This window comes from Macrobrachium rosenbergii, chromosome 12 (assembly GCF_040412425.1).
Source record: "Macrobrachium rosenbergii isolate ZJJX-2024 chromosome 12, ASM4041242v1, whole genome shotgun sequence".
NCBI classification, from domain to species: domain Eukaryota; kingdom Metazoa; phylum Arthropoda; class Malacostraca; order Decapoda; family Palaemonidae; genus Macrobrachium; species Macrobrachium rosenbergii.
Window position 1 is genome coordinate 109,765,889 of NC_089752.1, and position 22,296 is coordinate 109,788,184.

General features: G+C 36.1%; 1 protein-coding gene across 1 annotated transcript; it reads left to right on the plus strand.

Moving 5' to 3' along the window:
* The first annotated feature begins 5,072 nt into the window (after window positions 1-5,072).
* LOC136844178 (protein masquerade-like) lies at window positions 5,073-18,096 on the plus strand. The gene is made up of 12 exons (XM_067113194.1): window positions 5,073-5,106; window positions 5,805-5,996; window positions 6,689-6,847; window positions 8,272-8,319; window positions 9,382-10,073; window positions 10,115-10,615; window positions 11,335-11,430; window positions 13,907-14,706; window positions 15,323-15,452; window positions 16,016-16,139; window positions 16,533-16,699; window positions 17,747-18,096. The coding sequence occupies exons 1-12, from the start codon at window positions 5,073-5,075 to the stop codon at window positions 17,930-17,932; spliced, it is 3,129 nt and encodes a 1,042-aa protein (XP_066969295.1). The 3' UTR covers window positions 17,933-18,096.
* Window positions 18,097-22,296: the final 4,200 nt, after the last annotated feature.

The following is a 22,296-nucleotide window of genomic DNA, read 5'->3' on the forward strand; positions in this document are numbered from 1 at the left end:
GAGTTTTGATAAATCTAGGATGATGATGCTTTTTTTGAATGTTTTTTTTTTTTACTTAGTTTCACAGAGTATCTTGTCCCTCGACTTATTATTTGTTTTCTGAAAAGAAAACTATTGTGCTGGTTTTGTCTGTCCGTCCGCACTTTCTTCTGTCCGCACATTTTCTGTCCGCACTTTTTCTGTCCGCCCCCAGATCTTAAAAACTACTTTGGCTAGGGGCTGATAATTGGGCTGTTGATCATCCACCCTCCAACCATTAAACATACCAAATTGCAGCCCTCTAGCCTCAGTAGTTTTAATTTTATTTAAGGTTAAATTTGGCCATAATCGTGCTTCTGGCAACGATATAAGCCAGGCCACCACCGGGCCATGGTTAAAGTTTCATGGGCTGCGCCTCATACAACATTTATACCGAGACCACCGAAAGATAGTTCTGTTTTCGGTGGCCTTGATTATACGATGTACAGAAAACTTGATTGACTTACTTCATCTTACCTTCACTTCTGTAGGTGATGTCTGTTTCAACAATATATTGAAGTTATCTCCATATTTATGTTTTATTCGCTTTACCACGATTTGCTCATTTACTGGTGCACCTCTCATTACCCAGTGGTATATTTTCAATAATTAGTTTTTGAAAAGCCTCTTAAAAACGTTGCGTAAATCGCGTTATACGTAGTTCTCCTTACTGAAGTATAACATTGACTGTAAAATGTCTGTAGGAAAAAGAATGAGAGGGAGAGACAGAGAAAGCAACTTAAAATCATTAAAATATATCAGAAGTTATTGCGAAATTATGATGGACAGAAGAAATCTTTTTCCGAAACAAACGTACTCCTTACTGAAGTATAGCATTGACTGTAAAATGTCTGTAGGCAAACAAAAAAGAAAGAAGAGAGAGAGAAAGCAACATAAAATCATTAAAATATATCAAAAGTTATTGCGAAATTTTGATAAACAGAAGAAGAAATCTTTTTCCGAAACGAATAGATTACCAAGAGAGAGAGAGAGAGAGAGAGAGAGAGAGAGAGAGAGAGAGAGAGAGAGAGAGAGTAAGCATGCTAAGAATGGTCTTCAGGTAGGCGCGGTGTTCGTAGACCCCAGCGGGAGCTCTAAAAAAAAAAAAAAGTCTCGGCAAAAAAAAAAAAAAAAAAAAAAACCGTCTCGGCGTGGGCAAGAAGTGTGCCAAGAGGAAGAAGATACGAGGGAGGACAGCAAGCACTATGACCTAAATCGTCTCCTTCGCCTTCAGTGTAACCCTGAGAAAGTTGTTCCACAACCAGTTCCTCCTTCGACGGAGGAATTGCCTGCTTACTTGCTTGCTTGCTTGTGCCCCGACAGTTGGTCTTCAGATGTGGTTCTGCGTGCGCAGTCATCATCTTTGTACCTGCCTCCTTCCAAAATTTTATTCAGCGTTGGTTCGAGTTCGTGCTTCCTTAAAATAAAAGCTGTTGCTTGGACCTCCGAGTGAACTGGAAATACGATGACAAAGAGCGATTGTGTGAGTCGGAATTTTTCATGAAGAAATATTTAATCAATTTAGTACGCGTACAAAAGTGCTGAGCTTATAAAAAATTTCAGTGAGAACATAAACGTCAGTAGAGGGATACTTCGTAAAAATCGCTAATACGCAAGCTATTGGCATAACAGGTGACTACAAGGGAAAACAATGAAGAACCAAAGGTTGTGATGCCAAACTTCTTCTCCCAAATCAGTGGAAGAATTCGTCCGACGGAAAAAACATGAGTGACAGGAATGGGATATGTATCGGATTACTTTTATTCACCTGCCATGTCACATTGCACGTCAAGGCTCAGTGTAAGTGGAAATGCGACCGAAACTTTGCTTTTTCTGTAATACATTACTTTCGACAACAAAGAGTACTCGTGTCTCTTTTTATTTGAAATGAGCGAGGAGTTTGTTTCTTTAATTCTGTAAGGGTGATTTTAACGATGCGATATGCATTTCGATCGTCTTCTTACATCTGGAGGACCTTTGAAATGCGCGAATAGATATAAGAGTATTTTTCTGAATATAAGAATACAAAAGTATGAATTGCAGAGTAAGACGATGGATAATAAACGCATTAGATATTATGTGGTTTTACAAAACTGTTGTGTTTCACAGCAGAGATGAGATGTAACAGAAAGAATATAGACATATTTTCTCGATAAAGTGTTTATAATGCGATACACTTCAAACAGGTTTATTATTATTATCATTATTGTTCAGAAGTTGAACCCCATTCATACGGAGCAAGCCCACAGGGGCTACTGACTTGAAATTCAAGCTTTCAAAGAATATGGTGCTCGTCAGGAGGTAAGAGAAGGTAAAGGGAAATAAAAGGATTAGTTAAAACTAATAAAATATTAGTTGAAGGAAAAAAAGATTCTTAAACTATGCGTAAAAAAAAAAAAAGATAAATAGGTGAGTAAAGTTCATCACACAACGTCACTTTCTTTCCTATCTCACAGATGTTTGATAAAGTAATTTCGAAGGTTTTTGCATCTGACCGCTTTATCTAACCTTTTTTTTTTTTCTTTCTTCTTCAGTTGGAACACATCTGGCGTTCCCCAAGGTTCGGTTCTCTAACCTACTCTTTTTTTCTTTATTCACTGTTGCTCTTTTCCACTGTACTCTTGTTATCAGCTTTTCTCCCAGTGATTAAGCACTACATATTAATCCAAACTTGCTTCTCAGATCCACAATTTAAATTAATTTGCACCATTTCAGCAGTTAAAATGTACATTTTAACAGCTGAGAGCGATGCTAACAGTCAAGATGCAAACCTTAACAGATGAGATGCACAGTTTTACAGTTAAGATGCACATATTAATAATCCAATAATTTCTCTTTTTTGCATCTGACCTCTGATCGTTTGACCAATTCCATACAGGGATCCCGTAACTTAGCAAAGGTCAACGTCTCGAAGTTCCCTCGCTTCCTCTCTCCAATACTATACCTCGACTCATTCTTGTCATTTTGGTCACCTCAAACTTTTTTTCGGCGATACCACATAGTTCTAATATGTACATTAATTTATTCAGCGTGGTGAATTAGTTAAGTTGCTATATATCTACAACGTGAAGCGTACCGTAAATGCGTCGCAGGTTCTTTTCCACGCACGAGTTTATAAATGCCGTATTACAATCGGCCTCATTCGTCCGCATTTGATCCACTTTTCTTGCATATGTCTATTCGTATTTTGCCCTTTTCCAAGACATTACTGAATCAAAGGCACTTTCTGGTCAGTGACCCAGTCTTTGATCTACTCGGTCGCAGATAAATCTTTAGATGAAAATCACGGTCCAGGTGTATCTGGACCGTGATGAAAATCATGTGATGGAGGTAGTTAATCCGGCCAGATGCCATTGTAATGTTGCCCTGCCTCTCCAGAGAATAAAAGGAGTTTGTAACGAGAATGAGGCTCCCTGGGAAACTTATGAAGGGTTTCTCGGGTGCCGTTAAATCAACAGTAGCATTATGGCTAGAAATTAATCCTTGGAACACAATAGGCCTACTGACCAGAACTGCGGGCCGTAGGGGATAACGAAAACACTGCGGTTTCAGACGTGGCAGTGAGAAATTATCGAAATTAAGACCAAGTGATTATTTAGAAGAATGAACTTTTAGAGCGTGCATACGTGAATGGTATCTAAATGAATCTTCGACCAGACTGCATAGCTGGTATATAATATAAATTCACAAGACTACTCAAATATTTGGTGGTATTGTTCCGTTTGCATTTAAGGTAAACTAACACTAATATACAATGAAGGACTGTATATACTAAAGATTCAGACTTTTGATTGTATTTCTTAAATACCCGGGTAAATCTCTCACTATGATGAAAAGATATTATGGTAATATCTTTTTATTAATATCATGCCCTCTTGTTAGTAAGTTCAGTGCTTAGTCTGATCCACATAATCATCTTTCCCTGAAATGTTTAATAATGCATCGATCAGTATTCATGATATAGTGCTATGTTAGTCAACTCTACATTTCAAATTATTCTTCTGGAGTAACAAAAACCTAAGCAATATTGGCATATAATTTTTTGCATTACATATTACACCCTTCCTTAGATTTTACATTTTTGTTGCTTTTATCTTCTTATAAATCCTATATGATTATCAAATGGTTTGTTTTATGGTTATACTATAACGATGGTGTTTAATATAACTATGGGGTTTGTGTTATATTATATAAATTTACTAAGCCCTTTGTTGGCTGAGTCGGTTGAGCTTCAGACTGTCACTCGATGGGCCGGAGTTCAATTCCCCGGCCGGCTGATGAAGAGTTAGAGGAATTTATTTCTGGTGATAGAAATTCATTTCTCGCTATAATGTGGTTCGGATTCCACAATAAGCTGTAGGTCCCGTTGCTAAGTAACCAATTGGTTCTTAGCCACGTAAAAATAAGTCTAATCCTTCGGGGCAGCCCTAGGAGAGCTGTTAATCAGCTCAGTGGTCTGGTAAAACTAAGGTATACTTAACTTATATAAATTTACTTATAAAATTTAATATAACACAGGTGTTTATTATAACTATGGCGTTTGTGTTACATTATATTAAATAAATTTAGTTATAAGATTTAATATAATATAACACAAATGTAAACACCATCGTTATAGTTCAACCATTTTATTACCACAAGAGCTGGTCATCCACGCCCCCTTGCATCTATGTTATTTATTAAAAAAAAAGAGAAAGAGGAGTAACCTAACACAAACCCTGTTCCACCTAGTCCAATACGTGTGCATATTTTTATAAATTTCTGAATTTTGTTAAGAAAATAACGAATTTAATTCTAATAAATTTTCCCTATACATACTGCTGATACAGTATTGAGAACCACTATAGTATAACCCTGTATATATATATCCACCTATACATATATATATATATATATATATATATATATATATATACATATTATATATATATGTGTATATGTGTGTGTGTGTGTGTGTGTGTGTGTGTGTGTGTGTGTGTGTGTGCAAAGTTACAGCCACGAAGCTGTAACTTGGTTCTTATAGACATCACGTTTTTACCTTTTTAAATCACGTGATGACTGTAACAACAAAGTTCCAGCTTCGTGGCTGTAACTTTGTATATATATATATATATATATATATATATATATATATATATATATATATATATATATATATATATATATATGTATGTGTGTGTGTGTGTATGTATATATATATATATATATATATATATATATATATATATATATATATATATATATATATATATATATATATATAATTTCTGGCTCACATCAGGATCGAACTCCAGCCTCTCAAATGAAAGACCAGCGTGCTACCAGTTGACCCTATGTGAGTCAGAAATTTAACTTTGTGAAACATGTGCTCAAGTGTTCATTAGTTCCATACACATGCGCACACATATATATGTATATATATACATATGCATATATGTGTGTATTTATACGTATTATATAATAAAAAAACAGTAAGCCATAAATAGCTGTAATATCAATTTACTTTACCCTGGGAATGACTTACACCCAACTGGGAATTGTAAAATGGATTCGATAATAAGAAGAATTTGTGCCCCCGTATTTACAAGTACAAAAAGTTAAGTATGTATTTATGTATGTATATATATTATATATAATTATATTATTATATATACATATATTTATTTGTATAAATATATATATATATATATATATATATATATATATATATATATATATATATATATATATATATATATATATATATATGCAAATTGTGTACGACTATTGGTATGCAAATCTTACAGCATTTTTGGGCGGTATCGCAGCGGTTGGTGACAATGGTACTGAAAGCGGGCCCGATTTTGGTGCCCCTCGAACAGGCTGCATTGACCTCAACCCTTCCTGCTCCGGTTGGGGTGCCAGAGGGGAGTGCGAATCCAATCCTCCTTTCATGCTCGTCAATTGTCCTGTGACGTGTAACTCTTGCTCACCTCAAGGTAAGTGTGTCACAATATATATATATATATATATATATATATATATATATATATATATATATATATATATATATATATATATATATATATATATATATATATATATATATATATATATTACACTGTCAGCTTATGTTATGGCCAAGCCGGGCGATTTTAGGTTATCAAGAGTTTAAATATTTTTTACAAAATGTGGTTGTATATAAAGTCTTCCTGTTCGTCTATAGGTCACACTGGGAGAAATTTAAGATTTCTGGTCATATTACCATAACTCTGCAGTGACTTCATAATCTCTTAAAAGACTTGATAAATTTTCCCCTTTCATTCATCAGTGAACACTCTTCAAGTGTCCACAGCCTTTCTCAAGACTTTCGGGAAGGTTTTGTATTTCAGGCTACATGTTAATAATTCTTGCGACTAGACACGTCGTTTGTGGCCAGTCTTCTGTAATTTGAAGATACATTCCTTGACAAGTTTATCTAAGAATGATTTTATAGGAAGATTAATTGCCCTTCAGCTCGCTTATTTGTCCACAGTTATCTTCCCTTGGCCATGTTTTAGGCCTAGTTTTTCGACCTCGAAGATGTGGCGAACAATAATGCATCTACGAATATATTTTACGATAAACATGCATACACTAGCATGCATACATATGTACGCGTTCACGCACACAGTATTGGCTTGGTTTTCAGACAGGGAGACTTGTGTCAACAAGGGAGACGAACTGTCATGCGAACTATCAGCGTCCCTAGGACTCTGTCTCACCAATCCGTCCTACAACCTTCGCTTCTGCGCAGGATCCTGCAAGCGGTTCATCGATGTCTGCAGAGACGAAGAAGAGACTGTCCGTGGTAAAGTATTCTTTTTTCTCTTTTATTTTATTTTATTTTTTTCTGACGAGCCACAATTCGCATCTCTTCTCTGTTCTTCGGTACAGAAATGAATCTACGCAAATATGTAAATGTACCAACGTTAGCCGATTTTACCCAACCCCTAAAATAGAGTATTTGGTAGTTTCATCGTTTCTGCACCTTTAGAGAAGTGAATTTATCATGCAAGTGCTATCGTGCGCTTAAAATGACAGAAAAAACTTTGTCTTTAAGCCAGGGCGGCGGTCGCTTAAGAAAGGAATTGTTGAGCCAGCTCGCCTTTATGAGAGTGAAGTGTGGATGCTGGAAGTAAATGAGAGAAAAAGGCGAAGTTTCCAAGGTGAATTGTTTGCGCAGTTTAAATAACATCATAAGAATTCTAAAGATGAGAATGTTTGGAAATACGTCGGTGAAAGGATGGTTCAGATTTTTATCAGTTGATCTGGTCATGTAGAGAGAATGATGAGAGGCTAGTTAAAAGAACGTATAATTCCGAGGGAGAAGGAAAGTCGTGGAAAAGGTTGGACAAATGCTTCTGGAAAACGTATTTTAATATCAAAGGAACAAAAGATATAAGTGGATAACGCAGTGTGTGCGTGCGTGTGTGTGTGTGCGTGTGTGTGTGTGTATTTCTATATAATATGTATTTGAACAAGAGGGTTGAATAATGAAATTGTCGTGTGCATCAATGTACGTGGAATCCATAAGTTAGGATTAGAATGGAGGACATAAATTGGTTAACTTTCGAATGCAGTTTGCCATATGACAGTCTGATGTAATGTTTGATCTTGGACTGTTCCATTATATATATATATATATATATATATATATATATATATATATATATATATATATATATATATATATATATATATATATATATTTATATATATAGAAAGAAAGACACACACACACACATATATATATATATATATATATATTTATATATATATATATATATATATATATATATATATATATATATATATATATATATATATATATATATATATATATATATATATATATATATATATATATATATATATATATATATATATATATATTTATATATATATGTATATATATATATATATATATATATTTATATATATCAATATATATATATATATATATATATATATATATATATATATATATATATATAAAGTCTTTCACACACATATATATATATTTGTGTGTGTCTCTCTATATATATAATGGAACAGTCGACTTTCTGGAAGATCAAACATTACATCAGACTGGCATATGGCAAACTGCATTCGAAAGTTAACCAATTTATGTCCTCCATTCTAATCCTAACTTATGGATTCCACGTGCGTTAATGCACACGACAATTTCATTATTCAACCCTCTTGTTCAAATTCCCATTCCTATCATTTCAGATACATCCAGCTGCACTGGTCTGCGAACAGTAACTGACCCTGAATTCGGTAAGTGACTGTCTTAACCTAACTTGTAGATGCTTTTATCTTTCTCGGGGCGAGTTACTACGATTCCTTTAACTGACAAACAGTTATTCAACTTGAATGCTAAGGACATTCGCGCACGGCATAATCTTTTTAATTAACAGTCTACTAGGCTCTGTGGTGTTGTTTTTATTATTATTATTATTATTATTATTATTATTATTATTATTATTATTATTATTATTATACTCTTTTTTTTATTTGTGATGAAAGTTGTTAGGTAATTATCTTGAGAGTTGGTACTTATTATCCCCAAATATTCTCGGTCTGTTTTTTAAGGTCACAGGACAATTTAAGTGTCAAAGCTTAGAATGTTTTTCTTTGGTTCTTCCAAACATGAAATAGTAGGGGTCCCCAGTCTTCAGAATTAGCCTTTATGCATCAGAAATATTGATTATGGGATACCTGAATCTGGTCTATTTTTAAAGTTTCTTAAGCAAAGATTTTATTTTTCTTTGATTTTGTTGTAACTTGTTACGTAAGCAGTTTTATACGATGGCCTATTTTGCAAGGTTGCAAAGCCATTTAATAGTCGACATTTTATTTTTTCTGTGATTTGGATGAAGGTTTGTAGGCATGTGCTTAGGTGCATGGCTTACTTTTTCTCAAAAACTTTTGATCAAATAGTTTTTGAAATATTGTTTTTTAACATTGTTTTCGTTAACATTAATAAAGTTCTGTATTTTGGATCTTGAGGTTGCGTATTACTTTCCCCAAATATCATCTTTAACCTTGACCTACAGTATTTTTCAAGGACGTAGTACAATTTAAATGTCACTATTTTACCTTCCTCTGATTTTGATGAAACGGTAAACTTATTGGGAATGGTTGGCACTTTTCCAAAATAAATTCAAATTGACCTGTTTCGCAATTCCACCATAGTTTGCTCCTGTAATTTTGATGAAAAACCGTAAATAAAGACGTATGGGTTAGACAGTTATGATAATTATCAATTTTGGGGGTCGGAAGTTAGATCTATTTTCCAAATGACGGGTGAACTCAAAATTAGATACATTTCCCTTTCAGAATGCGGTGTCATTCCATCACCAAACCGCTTAGGGTGGTCTCGGCAAGGTTTTAAATATGAATTTGCTCGACAGCCAAAAAGATTATCAGCACTCCCAGGCAAGGGCAAGATCAGGACACCATCCGGTTATAACAAAAACAGCTTCCTGAAAAGCACAACAAGGAAGTCGACAGAGGCACGGAACAGAGGAAGAAGCAACAGACTCAGAAAGAAAAGATTGAAAGGAGGGAGAAACAAGAAAAGAAAGAAAGGGGGAAACAATAAAAGAAAAACTACTTGGCCACCTAGTATTGTCGCTCCGGAATGTGATTGTGATGATCCACTGGAAGCAGTAATCTGCGGGTGTTTCTATAGAACTCCAGTCCCAGAGACTACTGTTGGCGAAACTACATATATAGCATCATCTTACCGACCCCTTGACACATCATCTTACTCATCCAATAACACATCACCTTACCCAACCACTGACACATCATCTTACCCAACCACTGACACATCATCTGACTCATCCCCTTACACATCACCTTACCCAACCCCTGACACATCATCTTACTCATCCCCTTACACATCACCTTACCCAAGCCCTAACACATCATCTTACCCAACCCCTGACACATCACCTTACTCATCCCCTGACCCAATCAATGAAACATCACCTGACCCACCCACTGAACCAACCCCCGTGGATCCGGTGGGGCCTTTAGCCTGGATTTCTAGCGTAGCAGTTCCTAGCGTAGCAATTCCAGTAGTTATCGCGGCCGCCATTGCGATTCCCCTGGGGGTTGCCATTCCCCTTGGGGTAGCTGGGGCACAAGGGCTGTCATCACAAGGGTAGGGTCGCTTGGTTCACAGCAAGGAGCCTTACCTCCTTCCCCTTCTCAACAACCGCCTCCTCCTCCTTCTCAACAACCGCCTCCTCCTCCTCCTCCTCAACAACCGCCTCCTCCTCCTCCTCCTCCTCCTCCACCACCACCACCACCTCCTCCTCCTCCTCCTCCTCCTCCACCACCTCCTCCTCCTCCTCCTCCACCACCACCACCTCCTCCTCCTCTTTCTCCACCAATACCTCCAGTCAACAATTTCCAAAGATCGGCGAGATCTCTGATCCCAAACTGTGACTTCAGTGGTTATCTTGAGCTGAGGCGAAAATTGAAGTCCCTGATCTCCATGCATACTGGGCGACCGCTAGATCCTCTAGCAATAGAGCTGCTCGATGCTGTCAACTACTGCAGGGTGAGTTTATGAATCGAATGCCATCGTTTATTTTCAAAACTTCGTCAGGCTGAGTGATTAGTAGATCTTTTTAATTTCAGTTACCGCTAAAGAAAGAGCTCTTGTCACTAAGAATCAGACAGTCTGATATGTTAGAATAAGAACTTGTTATCCACTTTGTCAATGTTCACTGGAAGTCAGTAATCTCACCCAACAGTTGTTTGGTAGCATTTAATGATAAAAGAATTCCTTGTCATTCAAGCGACCATTTCCCTATCGGAGCGTTGCAGTGTATTGAAAACGGCGTAATATTCTTGCAGCAATGACTCTTTCAATATCATTGGACAAAATCCTAACTTCAAGGAATATTTTTATTACTTACTCACAGACATTATGTATTACTCAAATTTTCCAGCCGTAAATATTTTTTTTTTCTCTCATTCTAATGCTGAGGCTCTTTCTGATTCATCATGAAATCTTCATAATACACTCGCCCTTTTGCATTACCCAAGACACTTTTATCTTAATTGATTACATTGTAATGATTACATTATAATATTGCTGTTTCATAAAGTTGTAAACAGTCGTGTATAGCTACTTATCATAAGTGGTTTTGTTGTGCTGAATTTCCATGAAGAATATCACTGCTTATAATGTATGAATAACAATGTATTAAGACCTAGCCAGTAGATTGCACAAGATCTTCTGCTGACATTTCACTGAAATTCTGCTTGTTTTAGTACGGATCAGCAGAGAAACCAAACAGGCTGACATCTCTCTTCGCAAATGGGATGGGTCCAGCGAACAAAAATCCTCCAAAGTTCTGGCCTGGAATTGTAAGTTGTAATCGGAACATTTTTTCTTGGTCTTGATAGAAGCTGGAGCGTGTTAACAGGCGTCAGTGTGACACACTTGAACAACACCAGTTCACCTGTTTTATGAAACATGCTTTTCGTCGACCAGTTGGAAATAATTAGTTTCTATGATATTTTATATATATATATATATATATATATATATATATATATATATATATATATATATATATACATACATACATATACATATTATATATATCTATACACACACACAAACACACACATATATATATTACTGAACTGAAGATTACTTCATTAATCTGTGAGACTCACTGGTGGCAAGGCACGATATAAAACTAGGAATAATATATGTGATTAAAATAATATGAATTCAGTGTAAAGAACATTCAAAGGGAATGCCTGAACATAATTCCTTAATTTTTATAAATATGTTTATTTTATTAATTTTGTGCAGCCGGCTATAAATTAATTATAATGTGCCTGCACATGTCTTTGAAATGGATTTAATCTTTTCATGTCTTATATTTAGATAATGCTTTTGGCAAGATAAAAACATTAAAAATTGAATTTACTTTGAACTAAAATGCCTAACCTAATATATCATAATATAACCTATATATCTAACGCCTTCTACTGCTCTGCCATCTTTTTTATATGCTAATTAGCTCCCAAACAGAGGTAGCATGCTGATAATAGAGTTCCTAATAATTAGGGGGTTGGACCGCCTCGTTCACCATTTTTTAAGGTTGGCGTTCATGGCGTCTTCCTTTGCGAATTCGGGCACCCTCATATCTCTCTCCACTCTAACTAAGTCTGTGTCTTTCACGGGCTCTCTCTCTCTCTTTCTCTCTTATTCTTTTCAAGATTTTATTGCCATTTTCTCCTCCCTACAAGGACATGGACATGGACACACCGGGTTCTCTCATTATCTTTTTCTTTTATTTTGTGTTTTTATTGTTTTCTCCAGGAAAAGTTTAGGGCCCAGTCTAACATTATTTTTTCTTCCTTTAAACGGCGTTCACGATGCGTAAGGTCAAGCAGGCCATATCAGTATCGTGATAACCTAAATGCTTAGCTTTCTCTTCCTTGGTTTACCGCACCCATACCATGTGAGGCTTTCAGTCTTTTTCCAACAGATGTTTTTGTTCCACCTGTTATTTTTCTGAACTTGACCTTTAATTATTCTAAATTCTTTACGGGCTGCTCTATGAGCAAGAGCCCGTGCTGGCATAAAGCCAGCTCAATCAAAAACAACAACAATTATTTGAACCGTTTACATGTTGTGATGATTTATTAGTTAATCAAGCTCAGGTCCGACCGGAATCACCCTTCATCTTTGCTAAGAACGGTTTTCTGTTTCATTGCTTTATTGGCATTGTCCTTTATTCATTCGCTCCATTTCCAAAGTATCATCGCTCAGATTAATTCATCTTTGGAGGTTTTCTTCAAGACAGACCAACTCATCTGAATGATGCAGCTATCGAAACTGTTCCACTAACAGAATGTGAATCTGGCGAAAGCAGTCTTGCACAAATTTCAGTTATACATATTTCCATGTTTCTGTAATAACTAATCTTAACCATCTCTCAGTCACTCCCTTTTTCTCAGGAGTATTTGGAGCTTTGTTATTTGCTCAAATTCAAAAAATCTGTAGCACGTCGTATCACATCTTTTAAATAGCTTCTACAGTACGGGAAGCGCTCTGCAATGTATATTGCATCCAAAATAACTTTAACTTTAATGAAATTAGATTTATGAATTTTTAAAACTTCAGGTGTGCCTTTGACGCAACATTCTTCTTTTTTTTTTTTTTTAGTTATCAGTTCGTGTTCATTTCTGTATACTTAATAATGGTCTTACCACCTTGTTCGTCTCCTCGGGCTTTTTCCTCTCATCTTCAGCATTCCTTGGTTCTACCTAACGTTAAAGCCTTTTTTTTTCTCAGTGCTTTCTGCATTCTGTATGTCCTTGCCAACCAACTTCTTGCCTTGGGTAAAGTAGTACCCAATATGTAGACTTTGTGGTACCCTAGACTTGTATTCGTCTCCGTTACAATTAAGCAAGTTTTAAATCATTCTTTCGCCCTCTGTGGTGCTCAAAATTGCATCTAGAAATGTTCTGTATAGGAATAATTTTTATTATATATGAATTTTATATTTCATAAATAATGTGTTATACATTATTTCTTAAATTGCATTTAAAAAAATATCATTGCATTCGGACCTCTGAGTATTTTTTCTTGGATTAGAAAAACATTTTTATCCAAAACAACTTTCTCCTGGAAGTTGTCATCCTGATGTTTAAATGATTTTCCAGACATTTACATTACAACCCCTTGAATTATATGCTTGATTACACGAGCTCCATTGAGTAATATTAAGTTTAATAAGATATGAATACAAGAGCGTATAAAAGCACAAGCATACACAAATGTCTATGAATGGAAAACTCACCAGTTCTCTATTTAATGTAGAGTCATCCATCGTTATTCATCCACAATGGTCCAGACGATGACGCCGATTCTTCTTCGTTTGGTCTACAACTAGAAACCTTCCCTGCTGTCATGAGTGCTGATGGCCACAAGGAGTTACCAGTGGCCCCCATCGGAATTCCTGGTGACCCTGCAACCAGTTATGGAGGAATGCTACCACCAGCCTCTTTTGAAACTATTTATTACATCTCTCCAGTTCGTCCACCAACAGCTGGGAAAGTTCCAGCCGCCGTTAGTCCAGCCTCACCATCTCCAGTTTCTACGGGAACTTTACCAGAAATATTCACAGTGGTGCCAGTAACAGAAAGCCAAATACCAGCATCCCCAGATTTTCTTGAAACTTTACCAGAAACATTCACAGTGATGCCAGTAACAGAAGAGCAGATACCAGCATCCCCAGATTTTCTTGAAACTTTACCAGAAACATTCACAGTGGTACCAGTAACAGAGGACCAAATATCAGCATCCCCAGATTTCCTGGGACCTTTACCAGAAACATTCACAGATGTGCCAGTAACAGAAGAGCAGATACCAGCATCCCCAGATTTTCTTGAACCTTTACCAGAAGCCCCTGAGGTGGCGCCAGCAGCCGAAGGGCAAACGCCAGCATCTCCAGAGTCTGTCGAAATTTCCATCGAAGCCCCAGGGGTTCTTCCAGCAGCTGTTGGTGCGGATGACGGTGAGAGAGAGGAAACAGGAGACAGGGATAGATTCTTCTGTGGCGGTGCTCTCATCACTTCCTCTCACATCCTGACAGCCGCCCACTGTCTTGTCACAAAAAGGTATGTGATGTTTTGTCATTCTTTATTTTATTTCTGGGGTACAAAGTAGTGAAAACCTTTCTTTACTTCATCACTCAGATATCCTTTGCTTCAAAACTGTCAGAAGAATTAGTAGGTGATTTAATGATTTCAACAATATTTTTGTCGTAATAAAAATGAATTACAAGTATGTTTTTGATTCATAACCACCAAGTGGTTTCTCAAGATGTGCCAATGTTGAGAAAAGTCTATATTTTAATCTGGTGGGTTACTGTACGCTAATATTTTTCTTTCGGCAATTTTATTGTAGAAAGTTTAATATGACTTTTCAGTCGTTCATTCATTATAATCACAAATGATTGCACTATCTTTCGCTGACAGAATGCACTTCTCACATTCCTTTTCATACATCTTAGAATAATATATTTAGAATAATATATTTATCAATCAAGGATTTCAGTACTTCAAGGCTGATACCAACACACAGACCAACAAGTTTACGAAAATGACCCAAAACTTCGCGTGTAATGTACTAGTAAACCGTCGGGGTTGCTTCTGATAACCAGTTAGTCTAGCCGAGTCATATCTTTAACCCGTTTTCCATAGGCATTATTCTTAAAAATTCCTGTCTCTCTAGGCCCTCTGTGATCCGCCTCGGAGAGAGAGATTTCACCAGGACCACAGACAGCAGAGCTATTGACTATGACGTCAGGAAAATCACTTTGCATCCGGACTACAATCCCCTCTACAGATACAACGACGTTGCAGTAAGCCTTGTAATCTTTTGGACTCGAAATTTCATGACAGGTCGAACTGATCTATTCACCAAGGTGCTGGTGTGAACAGATATTAACCGCCTTCACGTTTAAATTATTTTACGATCACAGGATGCGAACAAGCGTATTTTTATTTTTTTTATCCAAAAGAGCCGTCATTTCTTTTTGTATTGTCTCACTTAAAAATAAACTATCAAGTTTACTGAGCACACATGGTTATTAATAATGTTCATAAAAATATACAAAAATATATATATATATATATATATATATATATATATATATATATATATGTATATAATTGTTCTTCAGATTCTTCTATTCTTATATATATATACACATATATATATGTATGTGTATATATATATATATATATATATATATATATATATATATATATAATATATATATATATATATATATATATATAGTATATATATGTATATATATATATAAATAAATAAAATCATATATTATATATATATACAGTATATATATATATATATATATATATATATATATATATATATATATATATATATATATAATCACAGATAATCGAACTGGAGCAAGAAGTGACGTTCACACCCCTCATCCGGCCCTACTGCTTGCCTTCGTCCAGACGGGCCCTTGAAGGACTTTCGTGTACCGTTTCTGGATGGGGATCTCGGCCTAATGGTAAGTTTTTTGATAGGCTTTATGGTGGAATGTAAACTTACACTTTTTTTTCGAAATTATATAAATTCTCTAGAGGGAGAGAGAGGAGAGAGAGAAAGTTTTATCATGCAGTATACTTGATACGTTTTATAATGCATCTCTCTCTCTATATATATATATATATATATATATATATATATATATATATATAATATATATACATATGCATACATATACATATATATATATATATATATATGTAAATATATACATATATAAATATCTATCTATATATGTGTGTGTGTATGTGTGCGCGTGTATGTGTGCATGTGTGAGCCTGCGCGCTTCTGGGTGTATAAACAAGTCACTCATGCGATTTTTTTTTTTTCAATTTCTCACCCAAACCTTTGTCAGAACTGGCATCAACACTGTTACTTAACGTCGAGGTAACGGTCAGGTCCTTGGACGAGTGCAACGAGCTGTACGCGGATGCTGGGGACTTATTCACTGAAGAGTATCCCAACAAGTTGGACGACACCCTTCTCTGCGCAGGCGGAGGCGTCGGGAGAGATGTCTGTAGGGTAAGACTTATTTTTTTATATACTAATGCCCGGTGGAAAGATAGAAATAATCAGATGGACAAATTAAAGCATGGTGCGGTAGATCAGCTTTTTAACTTTAGAGTCGTTGCTAGTATGACATGTAACTTGTTTATAATAGTTTTCCTGTCGTTCTAGTTTAGTGTAGATTTTAAAATCAGTTCCTATGATGAAATTTTTAATTCCTTGCATCAGTCGTTGTTATTATGACATGAAACTTGTTTATTATGGTTTGCTTGTCATTCCAGTTTAGTGTAGATTTGAAAATCGTTTACTATGATAGAGAAAGCTTTTAGTTTTTTTTTTTTTGCATCAGGAGAAAAAAAAGAGATAATGTTAAAATATTTCTTTTTTTTTCTGACTTGTTCGTTTAAAAATCGGCTATGGCCTTCTTCCTTCCAGCGGCTATTTGATTCTCTTGTTCATGTTTTGATTTACCATTTACTGATAAGCGTTGAGAAGAATGGAAATAAAATTCACTCTCTTGAAGCCTCCGTGTCTAAAATAACCATCGTGTTTTTTTTTATGTAGACAAAAACCACAAAATATTTCAATTAAAAAAAATATGCACTGCAAAGGTATTCGATCGATTTTGAAATATTACACATCATTAATAACTGATGTACTTCACCCACAGTAAACCATAATTTAATGTTAGTACTAAAATTGCTCGCATTGCTAATGATTGCTGTTCGCCCCACATTTATTATATAACAGGTGTCCATGTTCTCATACGCAAATTATTATAATGTGCTGCAATCCCGCCCCCTCCCCACCCATTCCATACTCCAAATCCTGCTTAGAGGGAAAATCAATACAATAGGAAAGCTTGAAAATTTAGTATGTCATACCCCCTACTAAGCCTCCCCCCACCCACAAGCCTCCTAACTCTCTCTCTCTCTCTCTCTCTCTCTCTCTCTCTCTCTCTCTCTCTCATTCATGCTCAAATCTTACTCCTGTATAGTCCATTAAATATAACCAGAGAAATATGCATAATTTTTCATAGAAAATTCTGTGAATTTTTTTCAGGGTGATTCGGGTGGCCCGCTGGTGTACGAGGGCGGAGGTGGGCGTGGTGAGGAAGTGGGCGTGGTCAGTAGCGGTCTTGGGTGCGGTGACCCCCGATACCCGGGCATCTATTCCCGCACGGACGCCTTCCTGGCATGGATAGATTCCGTCGTTTACGGCGTCTGTGCCCGAGCGATTACAAGTTAGTGGCATTCTGGGTAATGTCCGCCTGATAAAAGTGGGTTGGTATCGTTCTCGGCTAGCACTCTGCTGGGCCCGCGTTCGATTCTCCGACCGGCCAATGAAGAAGTTAAGTATACCTTAGTTTAACCAAACCACTGACCTGATTAATAGCTCTCCAAGGGCTGGCCCTAAGGGTTAGATTTATTTTACGTGGCTAAGAACCACTTGGTTGCCTAGCAACGGGACCTACAGCTTATTGTGGAATTCGAACCACATTATACCGAGAAATGAATTTCTATCACCAGAAATAAATTCCTCTAATTCTTCATTGGCCGGACGGAGACTCGAACTCGGGCCTAGCAGAGAATTAGAGAAATTTATTTCTGGTGACAGAAATTCATTTCTCGTTATAATGTGGTTCGGATTCCATAATAAGCTGTAGGTCCCGTAGCTAGGTAACCAGTTGGTTCTTAGCCACGTAAAATAAGTCTAATCCTTCGGGTCAGCCCTAGGAGAGCTGTTAATCAGCTCAGTGGTCTGGTTAAACTAGGGTATACTTCACTTTGTGTGTGTGTGTGTGTTCAGCTGCTACGAACAATAATATGACTTTCGCTCAAAGTGTACGATTAAGAACAGCGATGAAGCCCTTGTTCGTCTGTACCTTCTTTCATTGTTCTTTATTCCGAATGTTCGGCTCTTGTTATTGAATGATGAGATACTTAACGGGAAAGTTATTCCGTAATCATTTGTACCTGAAATATTTGCTAACATGAGGTAAAAGATACACGCTGTTAGTAAACATTTTAATTTTAGTTCCTTTGCCTTTTATAACGCTAACATTAGTAACGCTAGAATTTTTTTCCTTTTTTTTTTTTGCTACTGTTAACATCTAGTGTAAGTTGCAGCTGCTCATTTCAGATGTCCCTCAGAGACATTGGAATCAGGTTAAAAAACCTGACAAAAACAGGGTCTTGTCTCTCATCTCTCTATCATTATTTATACACCTAAGTAAGTAGATGTCAGGGGCTGTTGGTGGCGAGAAAGTAGATGATGAACTTAAGACTCTAGCGAAAGGAGAAAAGAGAGTTTTACTACATGACGGATCCCCCGTCTGCTGTACGATGAGGAGAGTCAGGAGAAAGCTTCGAGACGTGTGTACATATAAGCTCTGAAACTCTTGAATAAGGAATGCCTTCGGAGATGCATTATTTAATGGCTTTCAGTCCATTCGCATGGGACAGCGAGCGGCGCCTGCTTGAAAGTGCCACTGTGGCTGTTCCGCTAGACAGCCTCGGATCGAGTAGAAGCTTTTAGAAAGTGCTCAGGAGCAAAGCGTTTCCTATCATTTATCGCGGCATGAGAACATATAAGTCTTTTACTCTCACCCTCGAGATGCGCGATGAAGCAGAACACCTTTGGAGAGAAAACCGGGGTAGTTACTACGTCCAAGTCTTCCAGTTTTTCTGTTGATTTCTTAGAAATTCTTGAAGCAAATTCCACCCGCAGCTTGGATACAATACTCTGAATGCCTCAGGGAAAAACTGACTCAACAGCCAAAGAACGAGACTCATGACAACTTCTTTTCATGACAAGATAATTATATAGACTATTAACTTGTATTTTATGTGGACTAACACTAGAATCTAATGAAAGCATTAAGATTGTTTAATTCAAGTCATTCAATTGTTCGTGTATTTTGGACCCCCCCTATTAATAGCCCGTTTTTAAGATATCTTGATAATTTTCCCAATCATTCATTGTGGCAGTTTAGAACAACTGACAACTGCCATTGTCTTTACACCCGTAACTCTTAAAATACTTATGAAAGCGATGTGATAAAAGGAAATAAAGCGCCACTGTGAAGTCCCTTGGTATACGAAGTGGTCTTCTTCGATAAATCATTCGGGTAAACTTCATTCAGTCACTGTGATGATAAGACTTTGGAACAACAGTCGAAGAGCTATGAAAACTATAATATATACAAGGGCTCTGGAGACTCCATTACGCTTTGATGACTATTTGAGGAGAAAGAAATCGGAATTTTTTTTTTTCTTTTTAATAATACTCGGCCGTTGCAGTACTTACAGGAACTACTGCATATGGTCAAAAAGAAATATGGCCAACATCACTGATAGAACACATTATGCCAGTTCAGTTATCAAATCTGGTTATAAATTACATACAACCTTGATCATGTGCAAGTGGCTTTTCGCGAATTTGTAAAATCCCGTTGGAAAGTTCAATATTTTTCATTCCTGCAAACAACGGCAAAAAATGTGACTTCAAAAGTTAGCGTTGCATTTTTTATCATTGCTGATTCATGGCATTTGTAACAAAATCATAAAACTTCGAGCTCGCTAACGGATACAAAGCTTTGCTGTCTAAAGAAATCAGTTTCAAATGATGAAAAAAGAATGTGCATGAACCATCGACAAGCAGCGCATCTGAAATTACGACCAAGAAAGGCTGATGAAAAATGAATGATTCCAAAATTGTTTATAAGACTTGAATGAAACCTAGTAACGGACAGTGGTGCTTATTATGATGAGAACATGAAAAATAATAATATGAATGTCTGAAAAAAATTCCTATACAGTCACTGGATGACAGTGTCTATGTGTATACTCGATTATTCAGAAAGAGACGGTATTATTCTGTTCAAAGATTTCTCCGGAGATGCCATACGCGATGATCCGTTTGCTTAAGAGTGCGTAAATCAAGTGAAACGTCATGCAAATATCTTATTGGATATATGTTTACTCAGAGAATAACTTTGCATACGTGGTTATTTCTTACGTTGAATAAATACTCTGAGGAAGTTCCTTGTATCTGGATAAACGTGATTGCCTTCTCAGGTAGGACGGGCCGAGACAATGAGGGGCTGCCAGAGAAAAGCAAGAACGGAAGTTTTACGTGGTATACACACTTCTTCATTTTGAGACCACAAATCGCCAAGGGATAGTTAAGAAAATTATAATTTTTTTACACGGAGATAATGCCTTCTATTACAGGGAACATTTTATAACACTATATTAAGAAGTATAGTATCTACTATTTAAGAAAGTCAGACCTAGCTAAAGCGTTAACCCAAACTGAATGGCACGAACGTTATCAAGGATGGGCAGCAAATAGATTTTCCTCCATTTTTAAAGTCTGCATTCATTTGACGAGTGACAAGAATTGCCTACTCTTAACTTTTGGAGTATAACTTGGTGCAGTTTATAATGCTGTATGTGATATATTATGCATTATTTGTTAACTATGTTATATATGTGTTAAGAAAATATTTATGGTTTTTGTAAGTTTTTGACTGTTGATCTTTTCTGAATAAAGAGAATCTTAACGAAACAGTTGTTTTTTTTATATCCTAATGTTAACTTGGTCTTCCTTGTTAAAGCTTTCAAACATCAATAGCATGAAGAATATTTTAATACATCACAAGTTTGCCATTATTCCTTTAAAGTTTATGAACTGGAAACGATAGAAGGCACGCTGTTGTACTAAATGCCTTTCGATAGAGCGATAGCTACTAGAAAACAGTTACAACAGCTCAAAATTGTTTCAAAAATGCTGTTGACACTATTGTTTGGTAGCTATGGGAACGTATAACGTTAGAATGACTTTAACAAAGAAAGTGCCTCTTGCAAAAAGTATCTGCAGCACCAGTGAACAAAAAATTTTTATGAATAGAAGAACCAAAAAATCACCAAATTTTAAAGCTAACACTACACTTTGATGCAGCCTTTTGATAAGGGGGTTGATGGTACACATTTATTAGAAATTATTACCAATATTTATACAATAAATTTTGCTGGCTATAGGACAGGAATATATATATATATATATATATATATATATATATATATATATATATATATATATATATATATATATATATATATATATATATATATATATATATATATATATATATATATATATATATATATATATATATATATATATATATATATATATATATATCCCTGAGTGTCCTCCTCCAAAAAATATTCTAACCTAAAATTCCTGAGTGTCCTCCTCCAAAAAATGGTCTAACTAGAATCCCTGATGGTCCTCCTCCAAAAAACAGCCTAACCTAGAATCCCTGAGTGTCCTCCTCCAAAAAATAGCCTAACCTAAAATGCCTGAGTGTCCTCCTCCCAAAAATATCCTAACCTAGAATTCCTGAGTGTCCTCCCCCAAAAAACAGCCTAACCTAGAATCCATGAGTGTCCTCCTCCAAAAAATATCCTAACCTATAATTCCCGAGTGTCCTCCTCCAAAAATTAGCCTAACCTAGAATCCCTGAGTGTCCTCCTCCAAAAAACAGCCTAATCTACAAGCCCTGAGTGTCTTCCTCCCAAAAATATCCTAACCTAAATTTCCCG

Coding starts and splice junctions, on each gene's coding strand:
- LOC136844178 (XM_067113194.1), top strand. CDS start 5,073: ATGACTGTAACAACAAAGTTCCAGCTTCGTGGCT. Junction 14,707..15,322: donor CACTGTCTTGTCACAAAAAG/GTATGTGATGTT, acceptor CTGTCTCTCTAG/GCCCTCTGTGATCCGCCTCG. Junction 16,140..16,532: donor ATGGGGATCTCGGCCTAATG/GTAAGTTTTTTG, acceptor AACCTTTGTCAG/AACTGGCATCAACACTGTTA.